At 44.1% G+C, this 25,986-nt stretch overlaps 1 protein-coding gene across 2 annotated transcripts in view; it reads right to left on the bottom strand.

The window, feature by feature from the left end:
• Positions 1-392: 392 nt before the first annotated feature.
• LOC149343105 (gamma-tubulin complex component 4-like) overlaps positions 393-25,986 on the bottom strand; it is a 28,120-nt gene continuing 2,526 nt past the window's right edge. The window contains exons 4-14 of one of the 2 annotated variants that reach the window (XM_089545621.1): positions 25,316-25,452; positions 24,463-24,616; positions 21,585-21,711; positions 20,651-20,781; positions 17,680-17,836; positions 13,902-13,997; positions 12,243-12,351; positions 5,318-5,504; positions 2,998-3,132; positions 2,494-2,610; positions 393-715 (exon numbers count right to left, since the gene is read on the bottom strand). In XM_089545621.1, the coding sequence (XP_089401747.1) occupies positions 578-715; positions 2,494-2,610; positions 2,998-3,132; positions 5,318-5,504; positions 12,243-12,351; positions 13,902-13,997; positions 17,680-17,836; positions 20,651-20,781; positions 21,585-21,711; positions 24,463-24,616; positions 25,316-25,452 (1,488 nt within the window). In that variant the 3' untranslated portion in view covers positions 393-577. The remainder of the gene's footprint in view (positions 716-2,493; positions 2,611-2,997; positions 3,133-5,317; positions 5,505-12,242; positions 12,352-13,901; positions 13,998-17,679; positions 17,837-20,650; positions 20,782-21,584; positions 21,712-24,462; positions 24,617-25,315; positions 25,453-25,986) is intronic. The other variant, XM_089545622.1, reaches the window with a different exon arrangement.

The following is a 25,986-nucleotide window of genomic DNA, read 5'->3' as shown; positions in this document are numbered from 1 at the left end:
CGCTCCACCGTGAGGCAGCAGAAAGCTGGAACACATTTTCAAAGTGAAACCTTCCGATTTATGTCGTCTCCTTTCCCATCAGCTTTCCTATACAACAAGGTGTGCAGACTGAGCTATTCACAATGTGCCAGTCATCACAAGCATGCCCAAAGTAATACAATGCATAACGTAGAATTCTGCATTACCTGCTGGGAAAGGGGCAGGTCTGTAGTGTTAACATGCGTTGCTATTGTTGCTGATGAACACAACACCTAAATTTCTAAGAAATGCAAAAAAAGAAAAGAAAGAATGCCACAGTTCATTTACTACTTAAACAACACTTGCATGCATGGCTGTGGCAGCAAGGCAAGCAGTAGTAGCTGCACATTTACTCACACTCTCAGCAGTTGGCTTGGGATGTTTTTGTTTTCTAAGCAACGAAATGAAAGGTCTAAACAGCAACGCAGTGACACCATACTTGCAGAACACGTGGGAGTTGTCTTTATACAACAAACTTTTAAAAGGAAAACTAGTATTAAGCACGGGCCACCTCTGCACAGGGGGGGGTCTTGATTCCAACCCAGATCGGGTGCGGGAGTCAAACTGAGTCTGCTGCGCAGGCAGACCGGTAACCACTGTCGAGGCGCAGCAGCAGCTGCGAGGGCTGCGCTTCAGAGAGCTTGCTGTGCAGTGAAGACAGCACCTTGAGGAGCAGCTGCTTCTGGCACTGAAAGTCCTGGAAAAAGCAGAACACACCACACAGAGCATGATCCAAAATATGGGGGGCTCAAAGCTACAACCAACCAAGCAACACTTTAGCGGTACACGGTCTTGTAAGAAGGGATATTTCAGTCGAACGTCGGATCCCAGCCATGTTTTATTACACTATGTGCCACAGTATGCAGTCGCAATAAAAAACTGTCGCCTACATGGCACTATGCTCTCAAAATAGCACGAAGGGGGATCTATAGGTGAAAATAAATCATTTAGGGGAAGAACAGTATGAACATGTGTTACAAAAAAGTGCACCAAGAATAAAGCTGGCGACTTTTATGGTTTATGGGGTTTTAACGTCCCAAAGCGACTAAGGCTATGAGAGACACCGTAGTGAAGGGCTCCGGAAATTTCGACCACCTGGGGTTCTTTAACGTGCACTGACATCGCACAGTACACGGGTCTCTAGAATTTCTCCTCCAAAGAAATTCCAGCCGCCGCAGCCGGGATCGAACCTGCGTCTTTTGGGTCAGCAGCCGAGCACCTTAACCACTGAGCCACCGCGGTGGCTGAAAGAGTATACCGTATACCCCTGTCCAATGCATTTTTCAGCGTAGTTCATACAAAATCAAACTGATAGGTTTGTTTGTAACTTCCCCTCACAATGCAAGCTGATGTCACCACAATGCCTGTGCGCTGCTCTAGATGAAACACTAAAAGGAAGGACACGACAACCCGCCGTCGCCTTGAAATTACTGGCAGCATACCATAGCTAGTAGAATGCTCAACAAATTGTGTGCAGTAGTTTGCGCATTGCTGGCTACCACTTAGCGTCCGACTTTTCTGAAAATCACATTACTTTAAACTGCCATACAATGCTTAGTGCACATCAGCTCATCTCTCACAGAAGCTGCCACGACTTGCACATTAAGCAAATTATGCAGGAACTTGTGAAGAAACGAAATTCTGCATTAGACTGCCTCATTATATAATGTGTGCTAAACAGGACTTGGGAAAAATTTTCACTTTATGAACTGAAAGGCTCATCACAAGTATTGCTGTAGCCATGTCCCATGCATTCGTGTACCAGAGAGTCATGCTGCGCACACATTTGCGACCACATTCACAACTGACGGGAGCAAACGAAAAAGCTATGGCTGACAAAAACACATTTAATCCTTCAGAAGAGCGTGTACTTGCACAAACAGCAGCTGCGTGCACTGTCACCTGTGGCACCACAAGGTGCTCTGGTGCATCACTTCCTAAACCATATTAGCCAGCAGTTGCGATGCTGTCTTTCCATATTTTTTTTTTTTTGCAACAATGGAAAGCTTATCTCATCTGAGAGGAGTAGGCAACATATGCAAAATTTAAATATTACAAGAGCTTGAATATAATTAAACTGCAAGGACATGGGAACAACACAACGAGCAGGCTTTGTGAAACAGACTTTTGGCTTAAATTCAAAGTTATAACACAGCTCCATCCAGCATAGAGAGAGGAAAAATTATATTTACTGGCATACCAAAATTAATGCAGCTCTCGCAACTCGAGCAGCTTTCAAGAGCACAGAAAGGATGGCAGCACTGTGCTAACAGTTTATTCTGATTCTTTGCACAGACCTCAGCTTTGGAAGGTGTAACTGCAGCAGCACATTTCGAACCTTTTCCGTAAGTGAAAAGCAGACAAAAGAAGTGAGTTATGCCATTTATGTGTCAGTGCATGGAAGTAGACATTTAAAAATCTGTGTACGTGCAATGGTGATCATAAGCTATGCTACATGCAAAATCACTACTTTACCTTTTCAATGGTCTCAAATTGTGAGAACTGTCTCTGGGTGAGTGGTGCCTTGGAGGTAGGAAAGATGGCATGGAAAGACTGGCTCATTCCCAGAATGGCCCTGAAGCACTCATGCACCTGAAAGTAGCATGACAGATATTTGTTCAACACTTGATGCATAACACAAACTATAACAAATAGCATTAAGGTGTCATTGTGTATAGAAATATTCAATGCATTCCTACACAAAACATCCTGGCCATCCAGCCTTGGCAGGTGTGTCAAAAAGCACTTTTTTGTAAAACTGCGCTCATTTCAATGATACATTTTTATGGTTACTATACAAATCTACAAATTTTGTTTAAACAGCTAAGTGTGTCCAGATCTATCTTACTCTCAGCAAACAGCATTATATCTTGCCTTATACAGTTACATATATGTAGTGGTAGAGTACAAAGATGTGGGTTTAGCAATGTGAAGAAATGCTGCTGTGCTAGGATGGCCATATGCCAGTTTTCAACTTACAGGCTGTAGCATTAGCATGCTATCGGTGAGCAGGGAAGCAAGGTAGCTGTTGTGCACGTGCTGGATGGCTTCAAAATCTCGAGTTTCCTTCACTCGTGAGAGCAGGCGTCCCAACTGGCTTTCTATTACATCCACCTAGATGGGAGAAATGAGTGAGAGAGTACAGAAACAACTAGCTGCTCACATAATATTAACTTTGCACATGATACCACCAGCTTTGTTGATACAACCAGAAAAATGGTTTGAGCAAGAAGTATTACTTCACCATTTCATGATTTCATTCCTGAACAAAAGTTCATGAAATGATATAACAAGCATGGCTTATTCATGAGTTTTAGTTTTGACTGCCTGTACATAAAAAACAGGTTACACGCCAGGAGTGCTGTCTGTAGGGGCACCACTGAAATCCCTCTTGCAACCGATTCTGAAAACAGAGGCGAGTCCACTGGCCGCGCTCCCCGGCGTTGGCACTCGTTTGCTGGCCTTGTTGCCGGCTTTTCGCAGCCACAGTTGTTCAAGTCAATGGCTGAGATTTCATCTTCGTGTTTTCAAGTGAAGGCTATTTCTATAGCTGCAGAAATAGAGGTAGAGATGGATCGGTGTTCAACCAGAGTGGCCGTATCTTTGATGCCACTGCAGTATGGCGAGCCCAGTGCACATGTGCGCTAAGTACAACTGTGCACCACGGATGGAATGTTTTGCTTGTAAATTACCACACCAATGCAGAAACCTAACCTCTCGGTGCAGTGACTGAAGAGTTTTGACAAAACAGTGTGATGCTCGATGAAATTATATTTGATGGCACCACTGTAACCCGATCAGTTACTGACACCTGAGCAGACTAAAAAAAAAAAAAAACAGGGTGAGGGGAAAATGATTGCCTTCTATGCTGCACTTAGGGATCCACCACCGATGTGTAAGAGCGAAGCAGCTATAGCGTTTGTTTTCATTTGATTGCCACACTAGCAATAAGACATAATATATAAAGAAGCATGGTAATCAAACAAAACTTTTAAAATATCTGGTTTTCAATGGTAACTTTTCAAACTTCAAGCTACTGCACTACAGGTAATATTGTAATATTGTCGGTGCAATGTATTCTGTAGCCTTTGTCATTTTTTGACTACTACACTACAGTTAGGTGCCTTGATGCAACCAGAGATTGGTAGCTGACCATTAGTAATAGCCGTACCAGTTTTTAGAATTTTGAACACATGGTTACGTCCAGCATTGCAGTTCAATTTCTGGATATCACGCATGTCATTCAAAAGCCGTGCAGCTGTGGAGTGCACGAAATCACACCCACCAGCATAAGTCACTCAGTGGCACATGTTTCATGTGGCCTTCTCGGTCCTGTACAGGCAGGGAAGCTGAATCAGCAAGCCTATGTTTAAAAGCTGTTATACTTTGAACCTTAGGTTTATATTTAATATATGTGCCCAGTTTTTTTCCTCTGATGTGCTGCGTAGCCCTTTTTGGCAACACCTATGTTCAAAGCTTGTTGATAGTAAGGCTGCAGCATAAATAGGAAAGATGGGCAGCAGGTATAAGACATGTAGGATGAGTAGACAGACAAGAAACCACTGGGACAGGCTGAGCAAAAGGTGATTGCATCGATAGGCAGCCGGTGAAAGGAGAAGGGCATGAATGGCAGTCTAAACGCCTTCAAAGAAAGAAAGGAAAAAAAAAGACACAAAGGGTCCGAGTCTGCTCTCAAGTGACTCAATACAGCTGTGAGATCCTCGAAAATTCATTGTCCAAGAGATGCAAGAGTGCCCGCTGCCAATGCCACATAAAACAGAGCCTAAACTGCACAGCCAATCTGAGGCAGCTATGGCCGCAGTAAGTATTAGCATAAATTTTTTTTCCAGCTTAGTCTCAGAGACAGAAAACATAATGACAGGTGGCAAAACAAGGTATGTAAGCCTGCTCGGATTTCTTAAAGGTCAAAGACTTCCATGTCAGACAAAGGCTTTGTTTCGTTACCTATGACTGGACTGCACTAAGGAACTGTTAGCATAGAAATCTGCGAAACAGGGCTGCAGCATGTGCATGAAAGTTTGCACACGTGCATCCAAATAGTATAATGTTGAAAAAACTGCAAGCTTTTCAATTTCAAGCCATAGCACCAACAAAGCAGTTTTCCCAGCAAAAGCAAGTGTTGGACTCCTCCAAAGGTCACCGATTTTCTGAGCATTTCCTTTCCAGGCTACTGAACTAATTTGCCTGTTGGGACTTGAGGCAATTATAAATAAGTAAATTGCAGAAATTTCACACTGCTGTAGCCCGCCTGGAGCCAAGTGATGAAGGTCACTATCACCTGGAGGTAGTACTGAAGGCTGTCCAGCAAGTGTGCCATCTCTGAGCGCAGCTGCATCATGCGCCGCATCAGGGGGCAGTCCTGCAGGGGACCCGTGCGTGCCACCTTGCACTGAAGGAGCCAACACTCCTGGAGGAACGCCTGCGCCCGCTGCACTCCAAACAGAAGCCGGAACAGCCGAGAGTACCTGAAAGGTCACAGTGAAGCCGTTGAAATCATCAGTGCTGCGTGCAGCTGCAGAAGTTGTGCAATGGGACAGGAAAACAACGCACAACTTCACAGATACAGAGAGCTGGACAAGCTGGTATACGCTGACAAAAGAAGGAGAACAGACTTGAAAAAAATGGAACAGGCCAGGTTAATAGCGTTTGCGGTTATGTCACGAGAGGAGAGGTCAGCAGAGAAGGCACATGTATTCATGAAGAATGGGTAAAGATTGTGGAGGGCAGGAATGAGCCCTTTTGGGCTCGTTCACCCCGCAGAACTCTTTTGATTTTAGTCCTAAAATTTGTTACCTGTACCTTTGTGACTCTGTTCATGTTTGTTCGACAGCAAAATGAGCTTTCACTGCTAAGAAATTTGAAGTTAAGGGTAGAATATTTATTCCCTGACATTATGACTGAAACTCATGGTACTGATGATGATATCAGGTGTTGTGGATTTTCTTTTTTCTATGTTTAACTTTTCTTTCTGCTTTCCTTCCGTAAAGCAAGTGTCCCAGCACTTGCAAAACAAGTTACTTCAATATAAAGTTGCATAATCCTTCTTTGTTCATCCACACAACAAAAAAATTTGCCCTGACATCATTGGGAGACGTATGCATGCCCAAAATCGGAAAATTCACCTAGTACAAAAAATATATATACTGCTGCGGTGGCTCAGTGCTTAGGGTACAGTGTACTAGAAGGGGGCAGTGGGCTTACTCCCCCGCTCCTCTGACGCAGTCCGCGTCGCATCCGAGAGGTGGCGCCACAGGCAACTTCAATGTAAACTTTGCCTGGAGCTTTCATTGCCTGGCGGTTCATTTCATTTCGACGCCGTCGACAGACTTATTGGCTTTAATTTTAAAACAGTTGAGAGTCTTTACATTTCTTTAGCAATCGGCGTGTTTTTTTTTAGGCTACATGATATTTCCCACCATAGTACCTTGAGTAAAAGGCGAGGGCAACTCCAGCAACTTGCTACTTATCCTAACCGCGAGGCATTTTAACCAAATAAGTCATTGACAACGGATTTTGCCTATGCAGAAAGGGCTTAAAATGTTCCAAATTATCAAGCAACCGTTAAAAGATATATATAGTAAAATATCTTGAATTAGTGTCGGGGACCAAATATACCGTTTCATATGGTGTTGCACTAACCCAAAATGATATTTATGAAGACTGTCTGGTAGTCCCCGCGTGAATTAGAAAACAGTGCGCCCATACCTCCTAGCCAAGCTAAAAAAAAAAAAAAGCAGGCATGCTATGAGGTTTCTGCAATTGCTTTGCCAAAATGAAATTGCATATATGGCTTAAGTATTTTCTTTTTTCACCTAGGTTGGTTGTTTCATGTGTGACAGTAGAATGTTACCCACCATGCAGTAACAATCGTGCCATGCTTGTCTACAGCAATATAAGAGTAAATAAAATAAAGATAAGGCTGTTTGTTGCTTACACAAAGCTTTTATTTCAAATAAGTAAAGTTCAACACCCAACCAATGAGTCACGCAGCACCTTATGTGCAACGGCTCAACTTGAGCTGTTTGGCCCTCTGCCGCTTTCCTGCCTTGTCGCTGTTAATGCCTTTTACATAGAAATGCAGACGTGTGACAACATAAAAACTAATTATTTTTGCTGTGAGGGAAGGAGCATGTGCACTGCAACCGACTTCGAGCAAAAGTCTGTTCTGAACAACTGCCAGCATATCCATTATGCTATCAGAATGTAGCTCACTCTGACTGAAACATTCGGTGAAGAGATCCTCCAGCTTCTTCACAAACCCGTACAAATGACTGGAGGGATGGAGGAGACCTCCTCAGTCACAGTAGTTTGTCAGTCGGGCAAGTTGGAAACTTTCGCCTGGTGGAGTCATAGTGAGCAGCTTGATACATTCTTGGCATTTTGTACTTGCATTGACAGCACACTTCCGCGCAACATAGCCCGCAATGTGGTAAGTAAGCCTTGAGTCGCTTCTGGCCACGTGTTGGTTGTGGTCGTTTGAAAGCTGCAGGTCCGTGCCATGCTGCGGCACTGCGTTTGTGGCCTCTGTGGCTGTAGTGCTAGCTACACTTTGGCTGCACTCATTTCTGTCGCCTGATGCTTCAAGAGAATCAGCTTCCAGTAAGGAGGCCAGTGTACCTTCCTCGCAGTTTCCTTCACTGACTGACCTAACTAGACCGTAAAAAGAAAGGCAATTTACAGTGATCAGGAACTGTGTTGGAGTTGGGTGGTCATTGTTGCCCGAAGCCTGCCTCACAATTCCAAAGAAATTCTTGAGTGGGTCCTGGCTGGTCCTTGACGTCATCATAAACCTGTACCCAACTTTAGTTGTTAAATACGCAAGCAATTCAAGAGTACTTGAAATAGTGACACGCAGGCCAACTGCTGTGGAGTCACTTAAAAACCCTCCTGTTCCTTTGACGTGTTTTTCCCACTGGTCAAGGTAAGATAGGAATTCCTTGAGAGTTCTTGTCTTCAGGGAGTCTGGCCGAAGAGCTTCAGCAGCATACCGCGACGTCATGACTGATATCAGCTGGCTGATCTTGCTGAAAAAAAAAGAGCACAAGACAATATTGCTTTAAGTATTGTTGACATGGCCTTTCAAATTGCAGCCAAGGCTATGTAGCTAGGCAAAAACTTCAAAATGGTAAAATTAATAAATCCTCGCTTTAAGGAATGCCTACTGAAAAACATCATTTTTCATTATGTGGTAGTATGGTTACCTGAAGAATTCCCAAGTGGCGCTTATGGTTCCAAATATCTTGTCCAGCTCGTTCCTGTAGAGGTGGAAAGCTCGGAGGACTTTCGGGCCAAACAGTTGAAAAGCGTAGCTCACTCGCATTTTTTCAAAGCCATTTGGATTCAGATGACACTCTGTGATTCCAGGCATGGCTTTGAGTGTCACATTATTAGCATCAATTTTGTGGGCTTCCCTTACCGGCCGCATGGTGACCTGCAGAATAATTCCAAGACAAAACAGGTCATTTAGAGCAGTGCATGCTGGTTGTAGCAAGGATGGAAATCATTCAGCTAAGTCAGATGCCGTCCAGTTAAATGTTCTCCAACTAAATCAAGTCCTATGTTCCACGTAAACCCTAAGATGATAGACCAACAGCAGAAAAGCAGCTGCCCTTTAGACAAATTTAGTCCTATAGTCCCTCATGCATGACATATTCGAAAGAGTTGAATAAAACATACTGTGCTGCACAGTAAAATTAAGAGTTCAACACTAAGAAACTAGGTGTAATGTGCTGCAATTTGAGAATAGAAAGTACATAGTACACATAGGGGGCAACTTACACGGCCAGCTGGGGTGTTGAAACCATTCTTCAACAGGCAGTTTCGAAGGCATTTAATAAGATGCGGGAAATCTGATATGAAGAACAAATTTCGCGTTGGGTCAGAGGGGTGCTGGACCTTGCAGTTAACTGAAGTGGCCGTTGCACGTATTCCCATCATCCTCCACATTTTCCGGTTCCAGCTTGCACCGTCAGTTGTAATAAAATCGACAAAGAGTCCACTTTTTTCTGCCAGTATTGTGGCTTCTGTTATGACTTTGGCGAGGATGTCTGCTTTTATGTTGCCGTTCGTCGCGAAGCAGCCAATGACTTGACTCCATTTTCCTTGAAATGGTACAAAAAGGACCACCATGCCATGGTCAGATGGTGTGCTCTTGTCCTTTTGTGTGGTAAACGGCCCCAAGTCTATGAAGCCTTCAATTGCACCAGTGCTCCTCACGGACAAATTATCAGAAAGTTTGAGCTCATCAATGAGCAATCCTCCATGCCTCTTGCTGATGTCGAGCTCCGCTGTCTTAGATTTCAGTTTCTTCAGGATTTTCTCATTGAAGCCAAAAAGTGTACGGTAAATGGATACATAACGTTTCAGTGTTGATTTGCTTGGCAGGGCAAGGATTTTGTTTTTTCTCAAGTGCTCATATAAGCGGGGACTCTTCATCTTCATTATGATGCAGTCAAGTAGCCAGCTTTTGCTGTACCGAAGGCCATTTGGTTTGACTTTAGCTGCTGCAAAGCAGTGTTTAACAGCTTCTTGCTGCCGGGGTGTAAGGCTCTCAATTTGCTCCTGAAGAACATCTTCTTTTTTTGCTGCAACTTGCTCTTGTATTTTCACAAGGCTTTCTCTTGTATCAGCAAGACGAGTGGAAAGTCTCTTATTCTTTCTTACTACAGTTTTCAGTTTATGAGCAACGCTGTGGCGTGCCTTAGTGGTCTTACGCTGGACTCGGGATCGCCGTGTGAGCAAAGCTCACCTCAGGTACCGGCAGGAGACACACGAGATACCTGGAAAAGCATGAAAGCATGGTAAGGCACAAACACATCTATAATGGCTGCATTATGTGCTATTATTCATGAATAAAGAAATGATAAGTACCTTGTTTAGGCACCTGGCCTAAGCAATTGCTGCTGTAGTACAGTCCTTGGCGCGTCAGCACGTGGTCCTTTAGCTTGGTTGTGAAGAGAGCTTCATCATAGTCTTCATGTTTCATTGCGCCCACACACAGCTGCATCGAGTCAGCCTTTCTCAACACGTCCTCTGCCTCCGTTTCGCCCTGTACTGGGCCCTCCTTTATCAAAACGCCTCTAGCAAGCACTTTGGAGCATGTGGCAGACTGAGACTCAAAAAACATCACTACCTTCTCGGAGAGCACTTCAGCATTGGAGGTCAACACGGCCGTGCAGTATACGACACCGGCGTGGCCGGGAAAGCTGTGTTTGCTCCAGTATACTGATGGCACTTCCAAATTTAACCAGAACTGATCATCGCAAGCGGAAGATGTAGTACACGCTGATGGGCACTTTTGAGGGCTTGTTCGCGACAGGAATTGGTGCTCGATGCTGTTCTCCTGCGTATCAACTGCGTCCTCGGTAGGAGAAGACGGCACGGCCACAGCATTATCGAACGGGCAGAAAGCGGGCTTTGGTTGTCCGTCGGACGTTTCTGACCTTTTCCTCTTTCGAGCGGTCCTCTCTTGTGTCGGCTTCTTGGTTAGGCAGGCCGGCAAATTGGGTAGTATGGTTGGCACGGCATCGGCGCGGAGAATCGGCTTCCCACGAGCTATCCTCACCTCTTTGCCTTGGATTACGTGCACATAATCCCTGAGCACATAACGCGGCTCGAAATGGAGCTCGCATACTGCGCTCGTGTCGTCCAAGGGCTTGTCAGCTCTGTGGAGGTTCTTTTCCCATTCTTTCCGCCTGTTTTCGTCCTTCGGGACGCCAAACAGAGACAACTTCGGTCCACCCTTCACATACACGTAGCCCGTTTGGCACCCGGGCGCGTAACAGTGGTTTTGCCGATGTCGCGGCATATCTCAGTCCCAGCAAAAGCACACTTATGTCTTCATGCTGTGCGTGACAAAAACACCGCACGAAAAAACACACGCGACGACGTCCACAGCAAACAAACGCAGCTCCGCTGAGAGGCAAATGCGGGCGCGGGCCGCTGCTGCTACATTGAAGCCGACACTAGCGCCGCCGCTCGGCCTCTCGGAGAAGCACATATCGTCGACGTTCGCGGAGCCACCGCTTCGCATAGCACCTGCCGGCGAGTAAGCCCACTGCCCCCTTCTAGTACACTGTACTTAGGGCAATTGGCTACTGAGCCAGAGTTTCTCGGTTCGAACCCGGCTGTGGTGGCCGTGTTTCCATGGGGGCGAAACACAAAGGTGCCTGTGTGCTGTGCGATGTCAGTGCACATTAAAGATACCCAGCTGGTCAAAATTATTCCGGAGACCTCGCACTTTCTCTCTCTCTTCTTTCACACCCACCTTCCTCCCTTCCCTTATGGTACATCCAGATGTCCACAATTGCTGCGCCATTTCCTTTCCTCAAAAACCAATTTTATGTTTTAATACACAAGGGAGCCATTCTTCTTCGCAGTGCCTAAGGTGCAGCATCAAGAGGAAGAAATAGAAATCAACATTTTTATGAGGTGAAAGTGTCAGTTCACAAGTGTATTTCATTCAACAGTTACATGTTTCAAAATTAGGAGGTTTGGATCATATGTTTTCCCAGATAATACGTTATTTTTTTCCAGCATTTTTTTTACGTATGCAATTAGAATATTTTTACAGTCCCTTGAAGTGTGCATTAATGAGCTTTTACTGTGCGATGCTGTAATCCATCACCTCAGGCCAACTTCAGTTTGTCCCCACTGTCCTTTTAAAAAAGGGTGCTGATGGAGGAGTGTGTGTTACTAGCATTTTGTGGGCCAAAATACAAACATCCAACACTCTGTTTAGCAGCAGAAGCAACAGCAAAGCTGACCACAAGGAAGCATGCTTAAGGATATAAGTCGCACTAAAAATTAGCGCCATGGCAAGCAAATGGGAACTGTCACCCTTCCAGCACCACATACAACTAGCATGTGAATCTTGGAGCCACTAAAACACTAACACTAAAAATAAAACGCTAAAAGCCACTAAAACGCCACACAGTTGATTTCCCCACCTCCATATACTCTTGCATCATGACGTAAGGGCATTTGTAAAAGAGCTAAATACCATTAAACTGATTTAAGCTACGTCTTAAAACATGCCAAACAAGACAAGGTCACATGATCAGCCTCTTACAAATGAGATGAAAAAGCAAGTGTAACTTTACTTCCGTGCTGTTTGTGCGGGTGAACTTTGTTTTCTTGGGTGCTGTACACCATGACTAAGAAGAACGCAGCTGAAAAATGTGCAGTTTCTTTACTGTCCTTACTTTGACAAGGTTGCTGGGGTAAAGAACACGTGCAGTGGCCACGTGACCTTGTAGTTCAGGCCTATTGTTTCCCAGCCAGCCAAAGGTGGTTGAGTGCTGTCCTGTGTCACTGGGAAGGCAAACGCAATCCATTCTATCAATCGGCAGCAGATACAATACAGTAGCACTACAATGTCAGCCACGCCTCATCTCACTGAAATTCACGATATCGTTGAACTAAGGAACCGAAGCTAGCTGAACACAGGAGAAATCAAAGTGTTGTTTGCACGCAATGACCATGCATAACCTGAAGGCAAATGAGTGCTTGCCACTCACCAATAGCCAATGATAAGGCAGCTGAGAAGCCCAATACAGTCATATACAACTCAAGAACAAAGTGGCAAATGCCTCTCAAAGGAAACGCTTCAACCAATCACGTCGCCCGATTCTCATGAGGTCATGGATAATCCCTTTGTACCTGTTAGCGTGGCATCGCAGAGGGTAGCAGATAAAAGGGGAGCAACTACTGCTTTATCAGATCAACTGCAGTGTCATGAAAATTGGTTGATGCCATCGGCCTCCTTTGAGAGGCATCTGCCGCTTCATTCGAGTTGTATCCGAAAATAGCAATGACCAACCCTTTTGTACAGAACAGCCTTGCATAATCAGCTTTTCCTCAGCTAACAACACCAGCTTTTGCTTCATAACATGGCACACATTTGGTGCGACAGAACACAGTGGCTGAACTGAAGGTGAAGCTCACTTCCAGGTAGCTATGCAAGAGCTACAGCTGGGAGGCAAGAAGGGGTTGCAGGTAAACAAAAAATAAAACAAATCCCTTTCTTTGCTAGTCATCTAGTTGATCAACTTTTCATATTTTGCAAGCATAGTACATGAGGATATGCAACATATCCAGAACTCTGTGATCATTCCAGTAAATAAACTTCCCATAGGAACCACGCATCAAGATCCAGTGTAACAGATTGCCACACCATTTTCAGCACTCAGTAGGCTCAAAGGCAGCATCACAGTCTGCTATCCTGCAGAAATTAGCACCAGGCTGGCCAAGCTTTTATTCGGAGTTTCACTCTGGCAGGATTAAATGACTATGCATGTGTGACAGCTATAATCGTACAATAATTCAGCACGTGTTTAGCGGAAGGCTATGTGGAGGGGTTCGATTGGCCACTCTCGCTACTCATTCTCCCCCCGTAGATGACACCGTCATGGAGGTGTTCCCTCTTTCCGCTTTTCTTGGAGCTTGAAAGACTCTACAGGTGAGAAAGAGTGCATTTTTCGTGATGCTGCCCTGTGTTGTCAAAAGGAGAGCTGGACACCAAAATGTCTTGCTTCTGCCAAAGAGAGCTCAGCTGTCACCTGATTTTTTTGTGTGTGTTCATTTTCAGTGCACCACATCGTTTTAAGTAACACCTCTCGTTGAATCTATTATAGCAAATAAATAAACTGCCTAGTTACTTAGAGCGACTGACTGGCCCGGGCAGGAAGTGTGGACCTGATGCGAGGTGATCAGACCCTTCCTGTATAGGTAAGGTAAGCACCACCGCCATAATTTTCACTTTTTGAATCCATGGCTCACAGATAACGCAACAATTCAGATTGCTCATATGAAAGCCAAATAAGTGGGACTCTACTCTACTCATTTCATCACAGGCGACTCACAAAGTGGAGGTCCAACAGTAATACGGAACTGTTCGGCAAGGTTCTCGTCTTCCGACTGCAGTAGACTGCAGGCCTGCTGGAAGATTTCGTTGACCTCTGTGGAAAAGAAGAACCGTCACCACATCAGACTGCATTCTGAGAACTACAGGGATTTCAAACATTGCAATGAGAAACAATGCATCAAACGATTTCCCGATCATGCTTTTCAGCAAAGTCGCTAGGGCAAACTGTAACAAGTGCAGTCTCTTAGCTGCCATGCACCAAACTGACCGGTCTTGGTCAAGTGGCAACTTCCCTGCACAGATGGCATACGATGGCCGACACAGGGTGTGGTCTGTTCTGCCCGTGACTGACTTTCAACGTGTATCACTCTCTTTTCTCATTTCAACAATTTGTTGCGAGAGAGAGAGAGAGAGAAAAGGACGGAAAGGCAGGGAGGTTAACCAGGCGATGCCCAGTTGGCTACCCTACACTTGGGGAGGGGAACAAAGGGGAAAAAAGGAAAAAGAGCGGCAAGGAAATGAGTCTTCTAAGTGACCAGCGACCACTATGTCACAGGGACAGAGGGCGCGCACTGAAAACTTAAAGATTATAGGCGGGAATGCAACCCCGAGTCCCTTAGGAAATTCAGGAGCGCTTTCACCGCTTTCCGTTGTCTGGAAGGTTGTGTCCAAGGCCCCAGAACGTTAGACTCTGTTAAAGGACGCGAGTCCAAGCGGAGCAGAGAAGCAACTCCCATGGAGTTGTGCACCGGGATACAGATCAAAGCTGAAGATGGGAGCGTTTTTCTCTTGTGTGATAAATACGTTCCTACATGATACCTGGCTATGTGGGGTAGATATGCACAAGTCTCCTATGCCCATCCTATGCAGGCTGCACCTCTGTAGCCCATCAATACTGACCTTGTGTTGGCTTAATGGCGAGCAAATTTGGACAGCTTGCAAGTTCTGAGACAAGCTACTTAATGCAGGTTGTTTTTAAAAAATAATAGCATGTTTGTACCAATTAAAATAGCACAACTTTTCACGTTCAATGAAAACATAAAAGTAAGAAGGCAGCCATGTAACATTTTTTTGGGGTTGTTAACGATGCTGCAGAGCATTTCAGAAATGACAAGGTACAGCTGAAAAGTAGAGCAGTGATGAACAAGTTGCTTTAGCTAGACTTTTGAGAAGTATTAGCCCCCTAAATTGTTCAAGCTCGTGGTTGTCACAATGAAACGTTGTCCTGGTTTCTTTTCTTTTCTTGCTTTGCTGGCTACATTTTCAGAGCACAAAAAAGAGAATGCTCAAACTAATGGCCAAATAAGCCCTCAAACCTAAGGAATGGGGTTGGTAACACATATTAAAACAAGACGGAATAAATTGTCAACAGAGTATTAAAGAATTACTGGAAATGTGCTGTTATAATGCACCCAACAGCCTCCTTAATTTTCTTCTGTATTCAGAAGAAGCATAGTACTTGGCTCTGCTGTTTACACAACTGTGAGAAAAATCCAGTTATGCAAGACATATCATGCTGACTTGTCATCTTTGTAGTGAGAACAGGAAGAAAAACATGCTCATATGTATAAGACAGGGGCATCAAGTCCTGCTGAATCTTGTAAATGAGTAGGAGGCCATAAGGATTATTTTTCTACTCTAAATACATGTATTTGCATCGGGGTGGTGTACGAAATACCGCTGTCATGCGGGAAGGCCTATGTGGGCCAAACAGGGCGGTGCATTAATGAAAGGGCAGGTGAGCACGCCCGGTCAGTGAAAGACGTAAGTGGTGCACACCTTTCTCAGCACTGCGCTGAGTGTTATGAATGCCCTCGAGCGGCAGAACATTTGCCACAGGCAAGATGCAAGTACTGCAGAAAGTGCCAACCACGGTCTCATGAGATAAAGATTTTAGGTAAAAGCAAAGACACAAGGGCGAGGGAACTATTGGAAGCATATCATATAAGGAAGAGAGGTGTATCGTGTGTTAGCGATACGTCAGTGAACCTCTACAAATCGGAGATGGCGTATCTTGAACGGTTCAATAGATAGTGTGGTGTGGAAACTGGTATCTGTCGGCACGTATCCTGGTTTTTCCTCATATTTGCTGCGCTGTTAGTGAATAAAGTTAGATGAAGTTTAGCGCTAGTCCTGTGTGGTCCTCTCTTGTGTTCGTCTTGGTTGCGCTACTGTTCTTTTTCTTACAAATACATGTATATTTCCGACAGTCAAGATTTTCTATAAGAATCTTTTATTTGGAGTGGGCTGGGAATCTTTTTTTTTTTTAATCTGACAGATTGATACAAACACTGCTTTAGAAGCACTAGAATCCAGTGTTTGTCTTTAGTGTACAACAGAACACGCAAAAAGAATTATTTATTTCTTTGCTTTGTAATAATTCATCAGTGGTACACTTTGCTCCAGAAAAAAAAAAAATAACTTCAGCACTTCTGAAAACACTACTGTGCTCACCAGGTTGGCCCAAATCTGGCAAACAACAGCACAATAGTGCCCATGCAATGGCCGCTGATTACTGTCCTTTGTCGGTTCCAGTGACTCGTGCAGTCAATCGCACAAAGTGCCATCTGGCAGCGGAAAAACAACTGTGCCCCAATTAATAGTGACATTTTTAATAGTGCCAATACAGTAGAACCTGGTCAATACAATTTTAAGAAAAATGCGGAGCAAAACTCATTACTCAGGGAAATGTACAAACCAAACCGCTCAATTTTGTTAAAATATAACTGCTGAATGAGATACGAAGTCATTTGCTGACAATTTCACTTCATATCAATGTCAATTAGCATATCTTGGCACAAGGTCTGAACAACTCTTTTCCTAGTACTCATAGAATTCAGTCCTCATCTGCGTATTCAGTGCAGAAGAAACTTTGCAACACATCCTGTCCGTTGATGGCAATGGCATAAATAGCCAGAATCTCTTACTCTTTTTTTTTTTCTTCTCTGGTCGCTTCGCTCCTTTCCACCAATGGCCAGCAGGGAATCCACAGTGGCCGCTGAAGTACGCTGTAGCGTACTTGCTTTTCATGTTGCATTTGTATGTCAGCACATCGTTGTAGTTCTCAGATGCATCCCTCCCTTTCCCTTAGGCACTGCATTTCTCCTTTTCATGTCCCGTCCCTGTGGGAACGGCCTGCCCATATGCTGAAAGCACTGTTCATTTTTTTTTATATGCTTCGCCCCTTTGCACCCAGGTATTGCAGAGAAGCCACAATGGTGTGTGTGACTGCTGCTGGCATTCCAGCTCTTCATTATGAGTGTCCATGTGTAGTTGGTGGCTAAACATAATATATGATAAGAATTTGCAGAAATTTTGGTCGTAGTAACCAAATCGTGTCATCCGGGAACGCATTAAGAGGAAGAAAGCGTAACTCCTCCGAGAAATTTTTATTGCCTGCCATTTTGAACGTATAGATCAGGTGATCATTTGAACCAAGAATGTATCAATGAGGTTCTACTTTTAATTACCACAGGGAATTTACTGAAGCAGTTTTGCACACAGGCTAACACCTTTAAAAGTGCACTTAGTGCATTTATAACTACGTCTCCACTCGCGCACTCTCTTGTGCAACATCATCTGATATCAGCTTTTACTCTTATCGACTGAAAATTTCCTTTTATCTACAGTGCTGCTTCAAAGACCAAACTGAGGAAATCGCAGATTTGAAGCAAGAAGGTGTGCTTCAAACAAATTCCTATGTCCGTGTCATGTCTGAACACAGCAGAACTGCCAAATGTTAGTCTCGGGAATCAGAACAGAGCAGCAATGCTCACCGTGCTCAGTTGTAGCTACACGTGGACGACACAAAAGGTGTTCGGCCTTTTGGGAGAAGTGCAGAAAGAGTTCTCCTCGCCCCAACAGGTATGCGTCCCTGAGAAGCCGCAACTGGGACAGCAGGCAGCCTTCCTCCACAAAGAGCTGCCAAAGGTGCTGTTGAAAAGGACAAGAGACAACACTCCTCAACGGGCCGCAAATGCAATGGAAGGTATTTGTAGAGCCTTGCCAAGGTCGCGAGAACACTGATGGCTTTAAATGTACTCTATCCCCCATGTGAGTATATCTTGGTAAAATATGACCTTTAAGTAGTCAAGTGTACTGTTTTTTTCCTTAAAAATGTTTGTCATATTTTATTATGGTTTAAGTAATCTTTGATTTGTCTATCAATGAAAAGTGGCACTTCCTTCAAATCACTGATAAACTGCTTTGAGCTGTTGTTACCAGATGGCACCAAAGTGTTTTGCATCCCTCGGTTGAAGAGGGAGCCATCATCCACTAAAACTGCCATCAATCAGCCATATATCACTGTGCCGTAATGCCTTTGTGTGTGAAAATGTAAGTGTACGATACACCACACTACAACCGCCTAATTTCTTTACGGCAGCTGGAGTCATATTCATCATCAGCCTGACTACTCCCACTGCTGGGCAAAGGCCACTCTCATGTCTCTCCAATTAACCCTGTCCGTTGCCAGCTGCGGTCATCATATCCCTGCAAACTTCTTAATCTCATCCACCCATCTAACTTTCTGCCACCCCCTGGTATGCTTGCCTTGTCTTGGAATCCACTCCTTTACCCTTAAGAACCAGCGTTTATCTTGCCTTTGCATTATCTGCCGTGCCCAAGCCCACTTCTTCCTCTTGATTTCGACTAGGATGTCAATGACCTGCGTTTGTTCCCTCACCCACTCTGCCACCTTCTGATCTCTTAACGTTACATCTAACATTTTTCTTTCCATAGCTCGCTGCAGTGTCCTTAACTTAAGCTGAACCCTTTTCGTTAGCCTCCACATTTCTGCCCCATAGGTGGGTACCGGCAATATACAGTTGCTGTATGCTTTTCTCTTGAGAGATATTGGTAAACTGCCATTCATGCTATGAGAGAACCTGCCATATGCACTCCACCCCATTCTTATACTTCTAGTTATTTCCCTCTCATGATCTGGATCAGCGGTCACTACCTGGCGGATGTAGATGTATTCCCTTAGTACTTCCAGCGCCTCGCTAGCAATTGTAAACTGCTGTTACATTGCGAGACTGTTGAACATTACTTTTGTTTTCTGCATATTAATTTTTAGGTCCAGCGTTCTGCTCTGCCTGCTTAACTTCTTGATCATGCTTTGCAGTTCATGTCCTGAGTGACTTGCAACGCAGTGCCATCAGCGAATCGCAGATTATTTAGTTATTCTCCATTAACTCTTATCCCCAACTGCTCCTATTTCAGGCCCCGGAATACCTCCTGTAAACAGGCAGTGAATAGCATTGGCAAGATCATGTCTCCCAGCCTGAGACCTTCCCTTATTGGAATTTTATTGCTGATTTTATGGAGGACTATGGCAGCTGTGCAACCGTTACAGATATCTTTCAATATTTTCACATAACACTCTTCTACACCCTGATTCCGCAATGCCTGCATGACGGCTGAGGTTTCACTAAGTCAAATGCTTTCTCATAATCAGTGAAGGATATATATAGGGTTGGTTACATTCTGCGCATTTCTCTATCTCCTGATTGATAGCGTTTCTGGAAACATGGCTTTGATACAGTGGCATGCATTGCTCCCTGCCAAACTTGTCAAAGAGACTGCTGCTTCTGGTACGCTCAAGGTCATAAGGCATTGTGTATACAGGTTGGCTAGTTTTTCTAGCACAGTCTCCCCTCCGTCCTTGAACAGATCTGCTGTTACTTGATCCTCAACAGCTGATTTCCCCCTCTGGACTGCTCATAAGGCTGTCTTTACTTCCTCTTTCACTATCGGTGGGATGTTCAATTGCAGTGTGCTACTGCCTCTCTCGTTAACGTTCTGATTACATTGGCTACTGTACAGATTTGTGTGGCTCCGGCTACTTTAACGATCTCATCCATATTGCTAATGACATTGCCATCTTTGTCTCTTAATGCATACATCTGGTTTTTACCTATGCTTAGTTTTCTCTTCCCCACTTTTAGGCTACCTCCATTCTTTAGAGCATGCTGGATTCTTTCCAAGTTAAACTTCCTTATGTTGGCTACCTTGTGCTTATTTATTAACTCTGACAGCTCTGCCAGTTCTATTCTGCCTGTTGGGTTTTCATGCTTTGGCGTTTCTTAATCAGATCTGTTACCTCCCGAGATAGCTTGCCGGTATCCTGTCGAACCATCCTACCGCCTACTTTTACTGCGCACTCCGTTATGATCACTCTGGAGTCATATTAGTTTTCAGTTATTCATTTTTTCCAGCTTGCAGTCCCTATCCTACTTCCTGATCATGGTTTACAGCATCGATATGTATCAGCAGCGCGAACACAAAACAGGAAGAAGAAGAAGAAGATAGTACAGAGTGCTGACGTCTCCTTTCTCACGAATTAAGATAATGTTAGCGTTCTTCCAAGCTTCTGGTACGCTCAAGGCCATAAGGCATTGTGTATACAGGTTGGCCAGTCCTGTTTTGTGTTTTGTGTTTTTTTGTGTGTCCTGTTTTGTGTTCGCACTGCTGATACATATGGATCGCAACCAACTAGCCCGGCAGATGGTGTTAGAGCATCGGGATAGAAAAAACGGATGCACCAACTGATTGAAAAATTTTTGGCAGAATTTAAGCGTTTCTAATGAAACCACTGCAGGATTGTGCACCTAGGACGCTAAGTTTTCCATTGCGCCAAAAACATAATGGGTCTTTAAAATCCAGCTGCCCATCCCTTCAGGATCTTCCTCCACGTTTTGAGTGTGTTTCAAATGCAGAACATTACCAAACAGGCTGATAACATACCGCAGCTGCAGCTGAGCGGACGTCCTCCACAAATGCCTCGAGGTGAAGCAAGTCCAGCTCTGGGGACTCTTTGATTGTCTCCAAGCGATCCAGAAACTCTGTCTCTTGCTCTGCCTTGTAGACTGGTCGTCCTGTTCCGACCAAAGGTGACATGGCATAAGCCCATTGTCATTACATCACCTACACTCTATGCTGTCAGAAGAGTGAGGTGCATTCAAAGTGACCGGCTTTTTTATTCGAAAGTTAAAGTAGTAAATGGCTAGGAACAAAGGTTTACAAACCTTTGCAAACATGAGAAAAACTGAACAGTATGCAGCTTGGAATCAAGAGTTGCTATTTGCACTTGTGTAAGCAATTATTTCAGTTTGGTTCAAAAGGGTATGATGCTGGGGACAGGTTGGCTTTTTTTTAGCACATGCATAGTGAGCTCAATAAAAAAAAATACATTCACTGTGTTTGTTTGTGCCGCTCTTGTCGTACAGTAACAAGTGCTTCAATGAGGCTGCACATGCAGATCTGCACTGCATATGAGAAAGAACACATTTACTCCAATGTCAGGATGCTATCTAGGTAGAATATTTCAATTGCTGCATCTGTTTGCACAACAACATAAAGTAAGATGAATTTCGAAACAACCCCCACCACCTATTTCGGGACCGCCTGAATTACATAACCAGAGATGATGCATTCAAGATCACCACCTCCTCACCCCGTAAAACCCAGGCCAGGCCTGCTTAGATTACATTTTAGATCAACATGGGAGTTTTAGACCATGACATACTACAACATCAATGCCGTTTACAGCAAAGAGTCAATCACACAGCAATCCCTACAAAACTGCAGGGATAATTTGCACCATTATGACCCCCCCCACTGCCCCCCCCTGCCCCCCCCCCCCCCAGGACAACTGCAGATGGTGGCTAAGCATGCTCACCCATAGACTGCCCAAAGACTCGCACAGCTGTGCCAGCAAAAAGCACTTTTTTGGCAAAAGAAGCAGAAAGTTGCTCGGGAAGCAGGTGTGGATCCAAGCCAAAATCATCCATTGACTCCAGAGGGGTCTGCAATGGCAAAGAGACAACAGTTACATCACCATGCAATTTATTTATTTATTTATTTCAAAATACTGCAGGCCTATGTGGCCCAGGCAGGAGGGGCAAACAACCTAACAATACACAAAAGAAACGAAAAAAACAACACAGCATCATTCGGCGATAACAAAGGGAAGATAAAAACAACAGCATTAAAAAATACAAAATGAGACAACTTAACCAAGGAAATGTTCTTCCAATGCGTTGCTAAAATTGCTATTTTGAAAAAGGGATTCTGGGAGCATGTTCCAATCGGAGATGGTTCGGGGGAAGAAGCTATACTTAAATGAATTTGTTCGTGCGAAGATAGGCTGCAGTGTGTGTTCCTTAGTGTGTCGTGTACGTCTGGTGGTAGAAGGTTGAACATAGTTAGGTATTGGAATGTTTACCTCGCGTGAAAGAATCTTACGGAGGAACAAATTACTTATAATAGAGCTGGCACGCTAGCAGAATAATTGGAAAGCGAGTTTTTTATGATAGGTGTACCCCAAACAGACCACAATGCAAGTCCTTTCCTGTCATGTTAACAGAACTTGGAATCACTGCCACATTTTTAGAAAATTTGCCATTCTATTTTCCTTGCTTAAAAGAAGGCTCCAATGCTAACGTTACAGAGAAAGCACCGCTGGGTGGCAGCGAGTGATCTACTGTTCCTGAGGTTTAAGGTTTCACACCAAAATATTAATGCTGCCCATGTCTTGCCAGATGCCCGGGTGTGCTGGCTACGGCAGAACCAGTAAGTCTGAGGTCAGCAGCATAAGAGAACATCAAGGTTCCAACTTTCATCCTTGTTGTTAACAACGGCACAAATGTTAAAAAATTTCATTAGCAACTGTTCTCTACCATGCGGTTTCCCTTTGGACTACTGAAAGTCCGAACCTAGATTAGGTCAAAACAAACCAAAAACGAGGTGGCCACTATGGGTTGCCAAACATGCGGCTGCAAAAAAGACAGTGCTGCCTAAATTGCACTCAACTCTCAAACTCACGGTGCACACTTCGTTTTCAGCTGCTGCAAAACAGGCTGTATCAGGTTAATGTCAACAACCATTCACATTGAGTTGGAAGGCTTCAAGCATGCAGCAACTGTGGTCACATTCAGCGATGTAGGATGACAGTACAGATCTACATGGTCTGTTCTGAAAGTAGCAGGACTCATTTTTTTAAACAAAATTTATTCAAGAGAATAGTACAAACAATTACAATTTTTCAAGGTAGCACCCTTCCACACCTACTCACTGCTGCTAATGAGTTTTACAATTTTTGTACGCCTCCAGGAACGCCTGGACCAGAATGCTGTTTAGCTCCCTCGTCACGGCCTGTTGAACCACCTCTACCGATCCGTGATGTTTCCCCTCAAGCATCGATTTTATTCTCGGGAATAGAAAAAAGTCAGGCAGGGCCAAGTCGAGGCTGTAGGGGGGCTGAGACAGCATTGCCGCCTTGTGCGGGACAAAAAATCGGGGTCCTCATTCAGATGACGAAGAAGATCCTACCGGTTGGCCTTTTCCTCCTCTGACAACACTCCCGGCACCAACTTCGCACACGCTTTCCTCATGGGTAAGTTTTCTGTCACGATCCCAAAAACTTGGGTTTGAGGAATGCTCAAGTCATCAGCAATCATTCTGATAGATCACTGTTAAGTAAATGTTTCCCTCGCTACACGTTTTCGTTGATCTTGCTGGTCGAAGGGCGTCTGAAGCAGTCGTCTTCCTCCACTCTTTCCTTACCTTCTCGGAAAAGCTTGTGCCTATCAAAAACACCTGATCTACCCATGGAAGCGTCACCGTAGGCCTCCTTAATCATGTTGTGAGTCTCTTTGCCCGTTTTACCAAGATTTAATCAAAATTTGATCGCGTATCGCTGATGCAGTAAACGCTCGACGATTCTGCGTGACGAGACGTTTCGACAGGGGTTCACAGTACAAGCGACCTCCTCTTTTTAACGGCCGAGAGCCGACTGCCGATTTTCCACAACATTCCCAATATCCCCCTTCAACGATCCTGCACGCGCAGACCACCTCTCGTCCGCCCGTTCGCCCAGGAAAAAACCAGTCCTACTACTTTCAGGACAGACCATGTATGTCACAGCAACAGGCACCATAAACACGACCAAAAAGTTCACATGCCATTACACATGTTCGTGCATGTTTTGATGCCACATTGCAGTTGATTGCACTCTAAACGTCTTAGAGAGCACTTGCTCAAGCATCACTGACACTGGGAGCACTGTAGGTCTTTTGTCCAGCCCTTTTGGACATATAGAACCATCACTGTATTGAAACGTTACGGTCTGTTCTCTTCACCACTCCAAATCCCTTACCCATAAATTTTTCAACAACCATTAAATTGTTTTCGATTAATTTCATGATTCTTCCTTATTTTTTATTTCTTTTGCCATATCCCTGCTGCAGCCCTACCCTCCTGAAGCCCTTTACCAAACCAAAGGATCATCTACATGGCTATCTGTACATCATCAAAACTCCCTGATCTTCAATAAAGACCTTTTCCTCTGCCACAAAATCACACTGTAGAATACCACAGTTTCAATCAATCACACAGCTATTGTCACCCAACAAGAATTCTACCCAGTGGGAATTCATAATCAGCGAATGGGCATGCATGACCGTAATGAATAAAGTGATCCAAATATTGATGTCTCCATTTCAATGTCTCCTTTGTTGGGCAAAAATTTGCATGAAAGAGTGCAAATGAGTACGAACATCTAAAGTACTGTTGCTAGAGTTGTGTGGCGTCTGGGATGGGCTCGAGCTCAACTTCTTCACAAAGAACTCTTTGTGTGGGTCGCACAGGAGGCCGTGCAGCACCCAGGAGGAGATCTGCTGGCACAACACCCCATAACCTGCCTGCAAGAGCCTGTAACAACAACGTGCAAGTTAAAACATCATAATGCACTATAAACAGCAAACACTCCTACAGTGTTTTATACATTTATAGCAGCAAAAAACAGCTGTCGGCTACAGACAATGTGAAACTAGTCGGTGAGCATCACAGGACATGGTAAGAGTGAAAAGGACAACAAAAAGAATGACACCCAGGGTGGTAAAAACAAAAATAACACACAACTCCTGCTTGCTCTATGTGCTATTATTGCATTTACTACGTTTCATGCAATGGCACTCTACATTTTCTTGAGACACAATTAGTCTTTCTACAACATCAAAAGATGAAGAGACTCAAAGCGATGCTACAACCACATGTCATGACTTAGTCATAATGATGGGAGTAGCATTAATTGTGATATATGTATACTAAAAGAACACTGTGCCACAGCTTAGCTTAAATAACAAGAGAAGACATTAAAGATATTAAAATTCAGCAAAAAGGAAGCAGAGAACAACAACAACTTCAGTAACATTGTACTTTGGCTTACATGCAACATCGTGCTCTTGACAATGCAAGTGCAAGCTAGAAAAACATATTATTAATACTTGGTTCAAAATCCTGGTCTCACTTCAGCATCAATTCTGATATCATCAAGGAACATTGTTTTTTACAAGAGATACTCAGGAAAACACTGACAGATGTTCAGACACAACGAGAAGCTAGACTCACAGGGACATGCTCTTCTTGGCAAGAGGAAGGGCTGTAATAGAGCTCTTGTGCACACACTGGAGGATGCTGCAGCCATGCACTCGATTAGATTCAACCTCGGCAACCAGGTCACGCAGTTTCAGAAACAGCAGGTGGTACTGGGCACAGAACAGATCAAACAGCACTGAACTAAGCTCACCCCAGCACAGCCAAACATAGTCTGTTAACCCTTTAAAGCACACAACTGAGTACACTGCAAACTCGCAGACATTTCTCAGATTGTGCTCTACCTAGCATAGGTTTCTGCATTTTAATCTTGCAATAGGTTGGTTTTTCATGCCAACTAGCAAACAAGCAAATATTTCACAAAAAAGTGAGCTCGGTACTGGTCTTAAACCATTTCTTACTGACAGATTTTTGCCACCAGTAATGATGTAAATATACTGTTACGGGGAACATATATTGTTCCACTTCGTCGCAACAGTATATATATATTTTTATTTGCTTGCATCATGTGCATCTTGTAAACTCAAAATGATTTTATCATCCCCAGAGTGTTCATTTTTTAAACCCTGGTGTTCTGATGTTTTCCGATGGAAAACTAATGAATTGGCTTTCTTGAGGCCTGGATATATACTCTTTGGGCATAAAGATATTTGTTTTTAATCGAAGTGATAAACCACATCTAAAAG

Source organism: Amblyomma mixtum, chromosome 5 (genome assembly GCF_055824585.1).
Source record: "Amblyomma mixtum isolate Tamu chromosome 5, ASM5582458v1, whole genome shotgun sequence".
Lineage (NCBI taxonomy): Eukaryota > Metazoa > Arthropoda > Arachnida > Ixodida > Ixodidae > Amblyomma > Amblyomma mixtum.
The sequence above is the reverse complement of the archived record's forward strand: the minus strand, read 5'-3'. Positions and strand labels throughout refer to the sequence as shown.